The following is a 17500-nucleotide window of genomic DNA, read 5'->3' as shown; positions in this document are numbered from 1 at the left end:
GGATGGTACCATTTCGGCCTTGTTCTGGCCTCATCAGCTAGCCACACCCTTCCTTACTGGGATTCGATCTGGCAGCCTCTGCCTTGTAAGGCAGAGAATTAGCAGTTGAGCCACCAGACCTGATCCCTCCAGCTCTGTACCAGGGAGGGGCTATATGTTTTTTTATGTCGGATCACCCTGGTATATTGAAGGAACGTCACAGCTCCCTTTTGCCTCTAGGCCCAACCCAGGACCATTTCAAGGCAGTTAATTTATTCATAGCCGACAACTATATTCTGTATGTATCAAATGTTTTTAGCTGAAATTTTAAAATTAAGGGAGACTAGGATGGTACCATTTCGGCCTTGTTCTGGCCTCATCAGCTAGCCACACCCTTCCTTACTGGGATTCGATCGGGCAGCCTCTGCCTTGTAAAGCAGAGAATTAGCAGTTGAGCCACCAGACCTGATCCCTCCAGCTCTGTTGTTCTGAGTTCGGGTTTTGCCCCATGTAATATTATAATATATATAATTTTTATTGAATATATAAATATTTAAAAAGACATTGCATAGTTTATCTTATATTTACATATGTTATATATACTTATGTACAGAACAACACAAAATGACAAAACACATCCCTAACCCTCCCACCACCTGAACTATAATCCAAAAACAGTTCTTTCTTTATATGTATGGCCTATAACAGCAACGGTTAGGTTATATTTCTGTATACAGTGGAACCCCGACATAAGAGCTGCTCTACTTAAGAGCAACTCGAGATAAGAGCTGGGAGGGGAGAGATATTTTTGTTCTACTTACAAGCCCAAATTCGAGATACAAGCGCCAAGGAGCTGTCTCCTGAAGCCAAACGCTAACTTCCGCGTTCGGCTTCAGGAGACACCTGCGAAGCGGCGCGCGTGTTTTAAAAGGTTGCAGCCGGCCTGGGGGGCTCGGGGGGGTGCTTGCAGCTTTCTTTCTTGCTCTTTTTCTTTCTCTCTTTTACCTTCCCTTCCTCTATTTCTTCTTTTCTTTCTCCTTCCCACCTTCTTCCCTCCCTCCCTCCCTTCACTCATTCCTCTCTTACTCTCCCCTTTCATAAGTTTCCTTGCTTCCTTCCTCTGTTCCTGTCCCTTCCCCCTTTCTTTCTTTCTTTCTTTCTTTCTTGCTTTCTTTCTTGCTCTTTTTCTTTCTCTCTTTTACCTTCCCTTCCTCTATTTCTTCTTTTCTTTCTCCTTCCCACCTTCTTCCCTCCCTCCCTCCCTTCACTCATTCCTCTCTTACTCTCCCCTTTCATAAGTTTCCTTGCTTCCTTCCTCTGTTCCTGTCCCTTCCCTCTTTCCTTCCTTCCTTCCCACCCTCCGTCCATTCATTCACCCATTCCTCTCTTGATCGCTTAAAGCCGGTCCCTGGTGCAAAAAGGGTTGGGGACCTCTGTCCTACAGGATTGGGTGGCAGAGAAGTTGAACATATGTAAATTTAAAAGTTTAAGAAAGTTTACAAGTTAAGTGAAAGAAACTTCATTATTCATTTATATGTACATGTACATTTCTTCATTAAAAACATGTCTTTCTGCATAATTTAGACTAACTTTGTGAGTTTTTTGAGGGCTGGAACCAATTAAAATTATTTACATTAATTCCTATGGGGAAAAGTCGTTCGAGATAAGAGCTGCTCGACTTAAGAGCCCAGGTCCGGAACGAATTAAACTCGTATCTCGAGGTACCACTGTATAAACAATCTAATAACAGTTCAAGTTGCAATCAGCTCTATATCTTAATTTTGTGAAACTTCTAAGATCTATTGGCCACTAGATCTTAGAAAATCCAGATCTTATATTATTAAAAAAACCACCCTGTTTTGCACGGTCTTGTTTGAAGACAAAAGCCCTTTGGGTACAAAAAATAAAACAATTTTGGGTTAATCCTCAGCTCCTATGGAGACAGGAAATAAGGGTCTCTTGATTAAACTGTCCTTTTTCTCACCTACAGCCCTAAACAGAATGCATAAAACAAGTTCCTATGCTGAAATGTCTCGCGAGCTGGGAATCTGTCAAATGTTTATTTCTTTGTATGAAAAGACAAAGACTCACTGTTGAATCTGTTCATGAAACCATTTACGTAGGGTTTTTTTGGCAATGCCACCAAAGTACTTTCTTGTATAAGGGCCCAGATTGTTGGGGGCAATATGCTGACTCTGTAAATAGCTTAGAGAGGGCTGTAAAAGCACTGTGAAGCGGTATATAAACCTAAGTGCTATTGTTAAGTGCTATTGTTTGTTTGTTTGTTTGTTTGTTTGTTTATTTATTTATTTATTTATTTATTTAACTAGCTATTTATTTATTTATTTATTTATTTAGTTATTTATTTATTTATTTAGTTAGTTAGTTAGTTAGTTAGTTAGTTAGTTAGTTAGTCCAATACCCAAAGAGGGTTTAGTGGGTATATATCTATATGCACGTAGTAAAATACATGATGAAGGTTATAGAGGAGATACTCATAGTAAAATATATCTATGAAATAATAGAAAAGAAGGTATAGTCATAGAACATATCAATGAAATAATAGAAGAAGAGATATAGGAATAGAAGAAGAGGTATAGGAGATATAGGAGAGCAATAGGACAGGGGACGGAAGGCACTCTAGTGCACTTGGACTCGCCCCTTACTGACCTCTTAGGAATCTGGATAGGTCAATCATGGATAATCTAAGGGTAAAGTTTTGGGGGTTTGGTGATGACACTATGGAGTCCGGTAATGAGTTCCACGCTTCGACAACTCGGTTACTGAAGTCATATTTTTTACAGTCAAGTTTGGAGCGGTTAATATTAACCTTGAATCTGTTGTGTGCTCTTGTGTTGCTGTGGTTGAAGCTGAAGTAGCAGCCAACAGGCAGGATGTTGCAGCATATGATCTTATGGGCAATACTTAGATCTTGCTTAAGGCGTCTTAGTTCTAAGCTTTCTAGGCCCAGGATTGTTCTGGGTTTGGGGATGACACTATGGAGTCCAATCACACCTGGACTTTTTTTTGCTGGTTTTCTAACCAAGGACTAATAAAATGTTCAGGAACTGTAGGTGAGTGAGTGAGTGAGTGAATTATTATTATTATTTATTAGATTTGTATGCCGCTCCTCTCCGGAGACTCGGAGTGGCTCACAACAACAAAACACAGTACAAATCCAATGATTAAAAAACAGTTAAAACCCTTAATATAAAAACAGTCATACATCCCAGACAAACCATACATAAAACGGAACGGCCCGGAGGAATCAATTTCCCCATGCCTGATGGCAGAGGTGGGTTTTAAGGAGTTTGCGAAAGGCAAGGAGGGTGGGGGCAATCCTAATCTCCAGGGGGAGTTGATTCCAGAGGGGCAGGGTCTAATCTCCGGAACTGCCTTCTACCGCACGAATCCCAGTGGCCAATAAGGTCCCACAGAGTTGGCCTTCTCTGGGTCCCGTCGACTAAACAATGTCGTTTGGCAGGCCCCAGGGGAAGAGCCTTCTCTGTGGTGGCCCCGGCCCTCTGGAATCAACTCCCCCCAGAGATTAGAACTGCCCCCACCCTCCTTGTCTTTCGCAAATTACTTAAGACCCACCTGTATCGCCAGGCATGGGGGAACTGAGACATCTCCCCCAGGCTTTTATATTTTATGTTTGGTATGCGTGTGTTGCATGGTTTTAAATGATGGGGTTTTATATGTTTTAATATTAGATTTGTACATGGTTATATTGTTTTATTATTGTTGTGAGCCGCCCCGAGTCTTTGGAGAGGGGCGGCATACAAATCTAATAAATTGTTGTTGTTGTTATTATTATTATTATTATTATTATTATTATTATTATTATTATTATTATGTCAGTACAACTCAGCAAACGAGATCACTATGCTGGATTTCGTATTTCATCATCAGTCGGGCGCTTCCCAATTATTATTATTATTATTATTATTATTATTATTATTATTATTATCTCCTCTCGCTTCTTTAAAAAAGCATCTTGGGGATAAATATGGCCTGGATGACTAAGAATCTCCGTAGACATCAAGAACCAGCTTTATTTCCAATTCACCTTCTAATTTTTCCCTATTTTCTTTTTTCCAACATTTCTGTTCCTTAAACATCAGTGGTTGGTTGCCTTGGAGCATTAAAAAAAATGTACAACCCACGCACAACAGGAGGTGGTGTCAAATATTTTGGACAATTGGGGGAAGTGAGTCGTTCCCAATGAACGCAGCAGACATTTTATGATAAATATTGCATAAACTCAGTTTCCTGCTACGTTCCTAAACAATGGCATGTTTTCCCTCTGTGTCCTTCTAAACTTTAAATAGTCCACCATCTTTTTCAGCAAATGCACTGAAATATAAATGTTAAAAAAATATTACAGAAAATAAATCAATCCCAGAAATTCTTTGCCCAATTACAATCATTATTTAATATGCCCCGTCTCTCTTTCTTCATACCATGTTTCCCTGAAAATAAGACACTGTCTTATATTAATTTTTGCTCCAAAAGTTGTGCTACGTCTTATTTTTTGGGGATGCCTTATATTTCTCAAATAAGACAAATTCACAGGCAGAAAAGCTGACACCCCCAAAGAAAGTGTACCGTACGGTACACTGATTACGGTACGGTACCTGTCAGTATGGCACCCACACACACAAACGACGGCACTTATATGGTACAACAGTATACTCCCGCTATTGCCGCTTCCGGCCACCAGAGGAGCTACAGTCATGCACTGTAGTGGAGACTGTAATGGTGGTGAGACAGCAGCAGACTGTGTCTGCTGTACTGGACGGTACAAAGCGATGGAAGGGGCCAGCAGGGGACGCCACATTATTACGGTACCGCTATGAACAACTTTGAATGGTACCGTATGTTTTTCCACCGTACCGTATGTAAACTTGACTACGCCTTATTTTCGGGGGGTGCCTTATATTAGCAAATTCTGCAAAACCTCTGACATGCCTTACTTTCGGGGTACGTCTTATTTTCGGGGAAGCAGGGTAGTTGGTAACTGTAGTATAGTCAGTACGTCTATGAAAAATATTAACTGTCTTGTAGAAATTAATTTTTGAAAGTCTTTCAATTTGGCTGGAGTATCTGCTGAGTCCATACTGATGCCCTTTTGTCTGCTTAGAAGTCAATGTATCTACATTTTTCTTTCAGGAAAAATAATATATACTGCTCAAAAAATAAAGGGAACACTCAAGGAACAGATTTGTTAGATTTGTCACTATGTACTGTTTTTGCCATTGTTGTGAGCCGCCCCGAGTCTGCGGAGAGGGGTGGCATATAAATTCAATAAATCTAATCTAATCTAATCTAATCTAACACATCCTAGATCTGAATGAATGAAATATTCTAATTGGATACTTTGTTCTGTACAAAGTTGAATGTGCACAGCAGCATGTGAAATTGAGTGTCAATCAGTGTTGCTTCCTAAGTGGACAGATTGATTTCACAGAAGTTTGATTTACTTGGAGTTATATTGTGTTGTTTAAGTGTTCCATTTATTTTAATTTTTTTGAGCAGTGTATAAGGAACGGACCAAATACAGTGTTCCCTCGCTTTTCGCGGGGGATGCGTTCCAAGATCGCCCGCGAAAGTTGAATTTCCGCAAAGTAGAGATGCGGAAGTAAATACACTATTTTTGGCTATGAACATTATCACAAGCCTTCCCTTCACACTTTAAACCCCTAAATTGCAATTTTCCATTCCCTTAGCAACCATTCAGATTATTACTCACCATGTTTATTTATTAAAGTTTATTAAAAAAAATATTTATTAAAGGCAGACGAAAGTTTGGCGATGACATATGACGTCATCGGGTGGGGAAAACCGTGGTATAGGGAAAAAACCAACAAAGTATTTTTTAATTAATATTTTTGAAAAACCGTGCTATAGACTTTCCGCGAAGTTCGAACCCGCAAAAATCGAGGGAACACTGTAATGCAGTCCTTTGTGTTTACTCAGTAGCTATCCCCATTGAGTTCAGTGATAATTATATATACTATAGGATTGCATCTTTGATCTGTCTTTGGAATACTGAAAGCTCCTAGCATCATGGAACTAAATGCAAGCCATTGAAGTCTTGAAGAACAGGTTGCTTCACTTGAGGGTAGAGTGATAGAGAACACTCCCAAAAATTTCTCCCTATGCTGATGTTGGGAAGCAGCCCAGCCTGGCAGGGAGCAGGGATCAAGGGTGGAACTAGCTTGGAGTCACTGTGTCACTATAAAAGGACTAGGACTGACTCTACTAAGTCCCTTGGAGCCTTATCTAATTGTTCCCAATGAGATTTCTGTATTATAGGCAGAACATAATAAAGTAGTTACTAAATTGTAGTTCCCTGCTTAGGCAGGAAACCCCATACAAATGGTTGTCCAACATCTCCTTAAACACTTCCAGTGTTGGAGCATTTACAACTTCTGGAGGCAAGCTGTTCAACTGATTAATTGTACTAACTATCAGGAAATCTCTCCTTAGTTCTAAGTTGCTTCTCTCCTTGTTTAATTTCCACCCATTGCTTCTTGTCCTTGAGGTTAGTTGGGGGAAAGATTAAAAGTAACATGAGAAAATATTATTTTACTGAAAGAGTAGTAGAAGCTGAAGGAGTCGTTGACAGGAAGGACGTTTTAGCAGATGATGCTCAGGTCGTGTTTAAGGCGACGTAGTTCTAAGCTTTCTAAACCTAGGATTGCAAGTCTAGTTGTGTAGGGTATTCTGTTGCGAGTGGAGGTCTCTTTTAGTAAAGTATCTCTGGACATTTTCTAGAATGTTTATGTCCAAAATGCGGTGTGGGTTGTGTACACTATTTTGTTTATGGGTTGGTTTTCCAGTTGTGTGTGCTATCTTTTGTTTCATTTTGTTTCTCAAAACGCCTGCGAGAAAAAAAATAAGCTATATATTTGCTCTTTCTCTAGTTATCTTTGGAATACACTGAACAAACGTGTGGTCTCTGCGGCAACTACAACGGCAACCAAGGAGATGATTTCCTCACCCCTTCCGGGCTGGTGGAAACCCTGGTGGAGGATTTTGGCAATTCTTGGAAGCTGAAGGGAGACTGTGAAGATTTGCAAAAACAAGACAGCAATTCCTGCAACCTCAATCCCCGTTTAGGTAAGTGAGCCTGTAGGACAGAGGTTAATATCCTGCCTTGCATGCAGCATGCTACAGGTTCAAATACCAGCAGGGGTAGGTCTGTCTGATGAGACCATAACAAGATCGAAATAGATCTTGGTAAGTGCGCTTACAACTGAACCCTTTGTGGGCTGTGATTAAAATAAATAAATAAATAAATAAATAAATAAATAAATAAATAAATAAATAAATAAATAAATAAATAAATAAATAGCAGTGTGTTATTTTAATCCAGTGTTGGATGAAAGGCCCATCTGGATTCAGTTCCAAGTGGAAAGAAAGACACTGGAAACAAGGAGACCACTTAGAAAGATGGTTTAATGGTGGACAGGACCACATGGGTTTGTGGTTCGGGACAAAGGAAAAAACACCTGGGCAAAGAGAGAGAGATTTATACCCTCTGTTGGGCTTTGAATTTGAGCTTGCATTCTGATTGGTTCTCATTCTCCCATGGGGCCATTCAGGGAGTAACTTTGTAGGTTGTCTTTTGAGTCCCAAGCTTGGTTGAATCTGGCTGGGTGATATAATTTCCCCAGGTTCCATGTGGCGACTTCTGCTGCTAGATGGATAGAGGGTTAATCCTACCTTTGTTGGATGCCCTCGTGTGAGATTTTGCTTCTGCGCATGTGCAGAAAGCGAAATATCGTGTGCAGATGTTCACGATGGCGATTTTCATGGATTTTTTGCTTCTGTGCATGCGCGGAAGCAAAAATATCGTCAAAAATCACTGAAATCTCGCTCGCGTGAAAGTGTTCACGCAAGATTTTACTTGCTGTGCATGTGCAGAAGCAAAATCATGTGCCAACAAGCGCGCATGCACTCCTGGGGGGCACGCTCCCCCGTGACAGCATCAGAGGGTGCACCGATAGCGCCGAAGATGGCAGGCCTTCCCTGAAGGTGGGGGCTGTTAAGACTCTGTCTTACTTCGCCGCTGGTTCGCTCCCTCCCATGCCACATGGCCTCTGGCATGCACAGTGCTGAAAACCTAGCTCCTGTGCATGTGCAGAAGCCCAAAACAGCTTCTTCCCATTCACAGAAGCCCAAAACAGCTTCTGCCCATTCACAGAAGCCCAAAACAGCTTCTGCCCATTCACAGAAGGCAAAGACAAAATGGTGCCACCTATGGCGCCACCAAGAGAACTGGTTCGAGGGTGTGGCCAGCTGGCAATCGCTCCCAGTTTGGCAAACGTGGCAAAATTCCCACTACCGGTTCTATAGAACCGGTCCAAACCTACCTCTGTCCCTACCTAACCCCCCCCCCCCCATTTATCCATTTCTCCTCCAGGGAAATATAACATTCTGCTTTTTCAATATTTCCTAGAATAATTCATTTTTCCTACACTGTTGATATGTCTCGGTGCAGCTAGGCTACAAACCCTTCGACATACGCCGAGCAGAGATTAAGGAAGAGTGTGGATGTGCGATACAGCCAGTAACGACACAGACTTAGTATCTTGAATAAGTATTATTTGCATATATATATAAAGCATAAATAATATACAAACCACACACAGCAAGCACTAAGCAAAATACACTCCCCCCCCTCTAGGTAAAGGCAAAAAGGTGTATGAGCAATCCAGCATCATCGTCAGGAGAGAGTACTAGCGCCCTCTTATGGCTAACCAGCCAAAGTCCTTAAAGTGATATTACAACTGTAAATGTAATAAACTACAATAGGCAGTTTAACAGACATGGCAATCCCAAATAACAGTATGTACCATGTACTAACATACACCAGCCAAGACTTTGGTGCAGGCAGGCGCAATTCTCTAGGCGGAGTTTTTAGAGACAAGTCCACTCCTGTCCATGCATTAAATCTGGTTTTGTGCTTGGTTTGTTGTTCTGTTTTTGCTTTTAGCAAAGTTAGGACATGATTAAAAGAGTAAGGAATAACATCCAACTTCTTGCATTGAAACGAGTTTTATTATTCTCCTGGCCCTTCCTTTTTTTCCTGGCTGTGCCCACCTTAGGAATGCTGCTTTGGCAGGCTTACCCAAGGCTATATATACAACAAAAAGAGGAAAGGTTGGTTTTATACTTCTCACCAAAGCACACTGTTAAAAAATACGTAACAACAGATTTCCTGATTCTGTTTCTTTGCTTATTTATTTATTTATTTATTTATTCATTCATTCATTCATTCATTCATTCATTCACTCACTCACTCACTCACTCACTCACTCACAATTTATTTATTTAATTTATTTTATTTATTTTATTTATTTTATTTATTTTATTTATTTTATTTATTTTATTTATTTTATTTATTTTATTTATTTTATTTATTTTATTTATTTTATTTATTTATTTTATTTATTTTATTTATTTTATTTATTTTATTTTATTTATTTTATTTATTTTATTTATTTTATTTATTTTATTTATTTTATTTATTTTATTTATTTTATTTATTTTATTTATTTTATTTATTTTATTTTATTTTATTTATTTTATTTATTTTATTTATTTTATTTATTTTATTTATTTTATTTATTTTATTTATTATTTTATTTATTTTATTTATTATTTTATTTATTTTATTTATTTTATTTATTTCATTTATTTCATTTATTTCATTTATTTCATTTATTTCATTTATTTCATTTATTTCATTTATTTCATTTTATTTATTTATCTATTTTATCTATTTTATCTATTTTATCTATTTTATCTATTTTATCTATTTTATCTATTTTATCTATTTTATCTATTTTATCTATTTTATTTATTTTATTTATTTTATTTATTTTATTTTATTTATTTTGTTTATTTTGTTTATTTTGTTTATTTTGTTTATTTTATTTATTTTATTTATTTTATTTATTTTATTTATTTTATTTATTTTATTTATTTTATTTATTTTATTTATTTTATTTATTTTATTTCATTTATTTCATTTATTTCATTTATTTCATTTTATTTATTTATTTTATTTTTTTTATCTATTTTATCTATTTTATCTATTTTATCTATTTTATCTATTTTATCTATTTTATCTATTTTATCTATTTATTTATTTATTTTATTTATTTTATTTATTTTATTTATTTTATTTATTTTATTTATTTTATTTATTTTATTTATTTTATTTATTTTATTTATTTTATTTATTTTATTTATTTTATTTATTTTATTTATTTTATTTATTTTATTTATTTTATTTATTTTATTTATGTATTTATTTATTCATTCATGTATGTGAATGTTTGTTTGTTTGTTTGTTTATTTATTTATTTTTATTTATTAGATTTGTATGCCGCCCCTCTCCGTAGACTCGGGGCGGCTCACAGCAATAATAAACAATATATAGCTGCCCCGAGTCTGCGGAGAGGGGCGGCATACAAATCTAAATAATAAATAAATATAACAAATCGAATAATTTAAGAGAAACACTAAAAAACCCATTATTAAAAGCAAACATACACACAAACATACCATACATAAACTGTATAGGCCCGGGGGAGATGTTTCAATTCCCCCATGCCTGACGGCAGAGGTGGGTTTGGTCGCATGCTGAGGACCGCCTGTAAACCTTATTGTGACAGTGTGCCATTTCCCCCTCTGTTGAACCTGCTTTTCTTTTCAGCCAGGTATGCCGAGAGTTCCTGCTCGGTTCTGCTGTCACCCCTCTTCGAGCCCTGTCACCACGAGGTCAGCCCGTCTCCCTACCACAAGAACTGTCGCTATGACGTCTGCTCCTGCTCGGATGGGAAAGACTGCTTGTGCTCCGCGGTCTCGGCCTACGCCATGGCTTGCGCCCGGAAAGGAGTTGTCATCAACTGGAGGAAGCCAGAATTTTGTGGTAGGTTGGCACTCACTAAAGTCAGGTCTGGGTCAGTGTTACTAATGTGCGGTGAAGTTAGATTAGATTAGATTTATTGGATTTATATTCCGCCCCTCTCCGCAGACTCAGGGCGGCTCACAACAATAGCAAAAAACAGTACATAGTGACAAATCCAATGCCCACCAATACAATTACGATTTTAAGTTAAGAAATTCATAAAACAATCCCAATATATATAAAAAACAAGCACACAATCAATCAAACAGCAAAACAACATGGGCAAGGGGGAGATGTTTTAGTTCCCCCATGCCTGACGGCAGAGGTGGGTTTTAAGGAGTTTACGAAAGGCAAGGAGGGTGGGGGCAATCCTAATCTCAGAGGGGAGCTGGTTCCAGAGGGTCGGAGCCACCACAGAGAAGGCTCTTCCCCTGGGTCCCGCCAGATGACATTGTTTGTGGGATAGCACGCATCTTCATTTCCACCAGTGGAACTGCGTTCCACCCCGTCCTGCCTGTTGCCCACCCCTGCCCCGCCTGCCCCAAAGCATGAGATGTTGAACATCACTGCCCCCCACCCAGGCCTAACTGTGAGGAAGGGGCTCTGGGAAGGAGCCAACAGTCCCATCCTGATATAATACAGCCTGGATTAGTTCCGCTGAACGATTCAAAGCTCCTGGCAGAATTGCCTGAGAGGGTCACATTTTACCGAGTGGTATTAAACTATAATAAAGCTTTCTCGTTTTAGACTGAGGTTTAGTGGGTTGGGTGGGAGTTGGGGTTTTTTTTTTTAATGGACTCTTTTCAAAATCCATAAGCTTGGAAGCCGAGTGTGATGCTACCAGTAATGTGCTTTCTGTTCTCTTCAATTATTTATGCTGTTGTTCAATGTTTTTTTAAAAAAAATATTATTATTCTGAACTTCATAACACTACGCGACCGTTCAGTAGTTGCAGAAAGGGAGGGGCAGCATAAAAATAAAATAAAATAAAATAAAATAAAATAAAATAAATGAAATGAAATGAAATGATAAGATAAGAAAAGATAAAAGAAAAGAAAAGAAATGAAATATAATGAAATGAAATATAATGTAATAAAATATAATGAAATAAAATAAAATGAAATAAAATAAAATAAATAAAATAAAATAAAATAAAATAAAATAAAATAAAATAAAATAAAATAAATAGAATAGAATAGAATAGAATAGAATAGAATAGAATAGAATAGAATAAAATAAAACAAGGAGGGGGAAATCAAAGATACTTGGATGGCAATTGCTGTAATTCAACTCAGGCTCCTTCACAATAAATCTTCTGTTGATGCTGCTTCTCTCATCAGGTCTCCCCATTACCGCGACTACCGATGTGCTCTGTGCGTGGCTTCAGTTCTCTTGCGCGCATGTGCATGTCCCAGCATGTCTTTCCTTCTGCGCATGTGCAGGAAGCAAAAACACACTGAAATATTGCAAGGGGACGCGCACGCACAAGAGAAATTTCAGCGATTTTTTTGTTTCTGCGTATGCGCAGAAGCAGAAACTCACAAAAATATTTTGCGCGCGCATCGCCTCGTAATATTTCAGTACATTTTTGCTTCCTGCACATGCAAAATCTCTCTTGCGTGCATCCTCTTGAGAGATGCTACTTCTGCGCATGCGCGGAAAGGAAAAATATGCTGGGATGTGCAATCACGCAAGGGAACTGAAGCTGCACACACAGCGCATCATGCGCTATCGGTGTGCTGTCCTCTACCATACTGGTAGCAACCCACTACTGGGTGTCCCTCACTGCTGATGACTCTAAAGTGTGCAATAGGGTTGATATTCCTGGAGGCGTCTGTAATATGGCAAATGATTTAGCTTTACTAGATAAGTGGTCAAAGCAATGGAAACTGCAGTTTAACGTTTCCAAATGTAAAATAATGCACTTGGGAAAAGGAATAAATACAGGAAATAGTATAAGGGCAGATTAGACCATGAGGTCTTTTTTTGCCATCAATCTTCTATGTTTCTAAGTAAAGCTACTCTTTCCCCCAATCACATCCATCAAAACACTTCACAGTGAGTAGTGCAAGTATCTCCCACCGGAGTAGGGAGAATGTTGCCCTCTCCAGTGAATGAGTAGATGAAGATTTGAATTGCCGTTTGTGTATGTGGGCTTCCAAGATTCGCCCACGTTTCTTCAACATTCCGTGGCCTGCATTGGCTGCCGATCAGTTTCCGGTCACAATTCAAAGTGTTGGTCATGACCTTTAAAGCCCTACATGGCATGAGACCAGATTACCTCCGGAACCTCCTGCTACCACACGAATCCCAGCGACCGATAAGGTCCCACAGAGTTGGCCTTTTCCAGGTCCCGTCGACTAAACAATGTCGTTTGGTGGGCCCCAGGGGAAGAGCCTTCTGTGTGGCAGCCCCGGCCCTCTGGAACCAACTCCCCCCGGAGATTAGAACTGCCCCCACCCTCCCTGTCTTTCGTAAACTACTCAAGACTCATTTATGCCGCCAGGCATGGGGGAGTAAAGATATTCCTTCCCCCTAGGCCATTACAAGTTATGCATGGTATGTTTGTGTGTATGTTTTGTTTTATTATAAGGGTTTTTAGTGGTTTTATTAATTGGATTTCTACATGCTGTTTTTATCATTGTTGTTAGCCGCCCCGAGTCTGCGGAGAGGGGCGGCATACAAATCCAATAAATAAATAAAATAAATAAATGTGTGTGTGTGTGTGTTGCAAAATTTAGGCTGATGTGCACCCATTCAACAAACGTCGGCAGCTCTCGGAGGAGAAAATGAGATTTTCTTCCTGCAACCAATGGAATAAAACCAGAAGGTTGGCCTTCTGCGGTTATTTCCTTATTTATTTAAGAGAATTCATACGGCTGCCCACTCACTTTCAGTGACGAGATCTGGGTGGCTTATAAATCCGCCTCTGCTAAGGTTTTCTTTCAGGCTTGATTGTTGGAATCCACTAACGCGGGATTGAGTTCCTCCAGCTGGTGTCACTCCTCTTTGTCCCATATGTTCCTACGCCCCCATCCAAATGCCAACATTTAGACCACGAAAAGTGGGGTGCTGGCATTCGGAAGGCATCCTCTCTCATTTCAAGAATGCCAGGAATGCCATCATTCTCAAAATGATGACGTGGGTTGCTGTTTTGCAGATGCCCAGCTCTCAGAAACAAAGTTGGAACGGACTTTGGAAGTCTTTCTAGTCCAGTGATGGCAAACCTTTTTTTTCCTTGGGTGCCGAAAGAGCATGTGTGTGCACTATCGTGCATGCGGGAGTGCCCACACCCATAATTCAATGTCCGAGGAGGGCAAAAAATAGCTTCCCCCACCCCCTAGAGGCCCTCTGGAGGCCCTCTGGTTTCCCAGTTTCTGGTGGACCCAGTAGATTTAGATTTATTGGATTTATATGCCGCCCCTCTCCGCAAACTCGGGGCGGCTCACAACAATGGTAAAAACAATACATAATAACAAATCCAATGCCCACCAATCCAATTACAATTTTAAGCTAAAAAATTCATGAAAAACAACCCCAAAATATTTAAAAACAAGCACACAATCTAACACCAAAACAACATGGGCAAGGGGGAGATGTTTCAGTCCCCCCATGCCTGACGGCAGAGGTGGGTTTTAAGGAGTTTGCAAAAGGCAAGGAGGGTGGGGGCAATCCTAATCTCAAGGGGGAGCTGGTTCCAGAGGGTCGGAGCCACCACAGAGAAGGCTCTTCCCCTGGGTCCCGCCAGACGACATTGTTTAGTCGGCGGGACCCGGAGAAGGCCACCTCTGTGGGACCGAACTGGTCGCTGGGATTCGTGCGGCAGAAGGTGGTCCCGAAGGTATTCTGGTCCGGTGCCATGAAGGGCTGTATAGGTCATAACCAACACTTTGAATTGTGACCGGAAACTGATAGGCAACCAATGCAGACTGCGGAGTGTTGGAGTAATATGGGCATACAGTGGAACCCCGACTTACGAAATTAATTGGTTCCGGAAGGAGGCTCGCACGTCGAAAAGCTCGTATGTCGAAACATTGTTTCCCATAGGAAATAATGTAAAAGCGATTAATGCGTGCAAGCCCGAGGGCTGAGGGGAAAAGACGTCGGCTGAAGCGGGGAAGTTCGCCAGGAGTCAGCAAAGAAGCCGCGCGTGTGTTGTAAAAGATCGGAGCCGGCATGGGGAGGCTTTCAATCAGCCCCCGAGCCCCCAACCCGGGCTCAGGGGCTGATTGAAAGCCTCCCCATGCCGGCTCCGATGTTTTAAAACACACGCGCGGCTTCTTTGCTGACTCCTAAAGCGGGGAAGTTCGCCAGGAGTCAGCAAAGAAGCCGCGCGTGTGTTGTAAAAGATCGGAGCCGGCATGGGGAGGCTTTCAATCAGCCCCCGAGCCCCCAACCCGGACTCGGGGGTTGATTGAAAGCCTCCCCATGCCGGCTCCGATGTTTTAAAACACACGCGCGGCTTCTTTGCTGACTCCTAAAGCGGGGACGGCCCCCCCCCACCCCCAAGCAGAAGCCAAGGACCCCCCCACCCCCAAGCAGAAGCCGAGCGAATGCTTACCAAGTGGGATACTACGAGCAGAGAGGAGCCGGGCGCTTCCTTGCCTTCCTTCCTTCGCTGCCGAAAGTATCAGGGAGGCGTGGCTCGTATCCCGGATGTGAGCTCGGGAGGCAAACGGAAATGACGCTCCCTCCCAAGCTCTTATCTCGAGTTGCTCGCAAGTGGAGCAGCTCGTATGTCGGGGTTCCACTGTATTTAGGGAAGCCCATGATTGCTGTTACAGCTGCATTCTGCACGATCTGAAGTTTCCAAACACTTTTCAAAGGTAGCCACATGTAGAGAGCGTTACAGTAGTCGAACCTCAAGGTGATGAGGGCATGAGTGACTGTGAGCAGTGACTCCCAGTCCAAATAGGGACGCAACTGGCGCACCAGGCGAACCTGGGCAAACGCCCCCCTCGCCACAGCTGAAAGATGGTTCTCTAATGTGAGCTGTGGATCGAGGAGGACGCCCAAGTTGCGGACCCTCTCTGAGGGGGTCAATAATTCCCCCCACAGGGTAATAGAGAGACAGATAGAATTGTCCCTGGGAGGCAAGATCCACAGCCACTCCGTCTTGTCTGGATTGAGTTTGAGTTTGTTGACACCCATCCAGGCCCCAACAGCCTCCAGGCACCGGCACATCACTTCCACTGCTTCGTGTTTCGCCCTCTCCAGGCTCCAAAAGCTGTTCTAGTCGAAACCTCTGCTTAAACAGGAGGTGTTAAACCTGTGATGGCGAACCTATGGCATGTGTTCCACAGGTGTAAAGTGACCAGATTTTTAAATTGCTGAAGCGGGACATCATTGATGGGGGTGGGGTGGGGAATTTCTCTTTTCTCTCTCTCTCTCTCTCTCTCATCCTCCCTGCCTTTATCTCCTGGGAATGCCCTGACCTCTCCGCGATGTACAGGCAGCTGGTGCCCAGGCCGTGTCCTGCGAGCATGGCCTCAGCGCGAGGCCTACCCTGAGAGAGACACAGGAAGTACAATATGGGAGACACAGGAAGTACAACCCACCCAGGATGACCCCAAGACACTTTGCCGTTTCCTTCTGCTGTCACCATAGAGGAGAAAGAGAGAGAGAGGGAGGGAGGGAGAGAGGGAGGAAGGAAAAAAATTGGGATATTTCTGAAAAGGCACTGCACGCGGGACAGATTATGAAAAAGCGTGACTGTCCTGCAGAAAGTTGGACGTCTGGCCATTTCCAAGGCAGTTAATTTTATTGATAGCCGACAATTCTATCTGTATGTGTCACATGGGTTTTTTTTGCTGAATTTGAAAATTAAGGGAGACTAGGATAGATCTATTTCGGCCTTATTTTGGCCTCATCAGCTAGCCATACCCACTGGGACCTGAACCTGCAACCTTTGCCTTGTAAGGCAGAGAATTATCCTCTAGGCTACAGTATCCAATCCCTTCAGCTCTGCACCAGGGAAGGGTTACATATTTTTGTGTCAAATCACCCTGGTGTATTGAAGGAACATCACAGCTCCTTATTTGCCTCTCGGCCCAACCCAGGGCCATTTCCAAGGCAGTTAATTTTATTGATAGCCGACAATTCTATCTGTATGTGTCACATGTTTTTTTTGCTGAATTTGAAAATTAAGGGAGAAAATTAATATATATACCCACTAAAACTCTCATTGTGTATTGGACTAACTAACTAACTAACTAGCTAGCTAGCTAGCTAGCTAGCTAGCTAGCTAGCTAGCTAACTAAACAAACAAACAAACAAACAAACAAACAAACTCCCTTTTCATCAAAACTGCTATCTCCACACTGTTGAGTTTTGGGGCAGCTGTTTTGTGAAAAAGAGCATAAAGTTGTAATTGCTGCCATCTAGAGTTAAGATTGAGTTGATGGGACTGTAAGTTGTAGACATACTAACAGTAAGTTCTGCTAGTGTTTTATATCTCACATGGAAGCTGTTGTTCAGGACACTTAATTGGTTTTGAACAATCTGAAAAAGATAGGAGGGGCGTGGGAGGAAAAGCCATGAATCCTAGTCCAAAAATTGATTTAGGAAATCTACTTATTTGTCTGCTTGACTGCA

The 17500-nt window shown here is 41.0% G+C and overlaps 1 protein-coding gene across 1 annotated transcript in view; it reads left to right on the top strand.

The window, feature by feature from the left end:
- Nucleotides 1–17500, top strand: part of VWF (von Willebrand factor) — a 175648-nt gene that overhangs the window by 13856 nt on the left and 144292 nt on the right. Inside the window, exons 5-6 of the mRNA XM_070755224.1 lie at nt 6909–7104; nt 10712–10927. Coding sequence (XP_070611325.1) covers nt 6909–7104; nt 10712–10927 — 412 coding nt within the window. The remainder of the gene's footprint in view (nt 1–6908; nt 7105–10711; nt 10928–17500) is intronic.

The sequence above is a fragment of the Erythrolamprus reginae genome, chromosome 6 (genome assembly GCF_031021105.1).
Source record: "Erythrolamprus reginae isolate rEryReg1 chromosome 6, rEryReg1.hap1, whole genome shotgun sequence".
Lineage (NCBI taxonomy): Eukaryota > Metazoa > Chordata > Lepidosauria > Squamata > Dipsadidae > Erythrolamprus > Erythrolamprus reginae.
The sequence above is the reverse complement of the archived record's forward strand: the minus strand, read 5'-3'. Positions and strand labels throughout refer to the sequence as shown.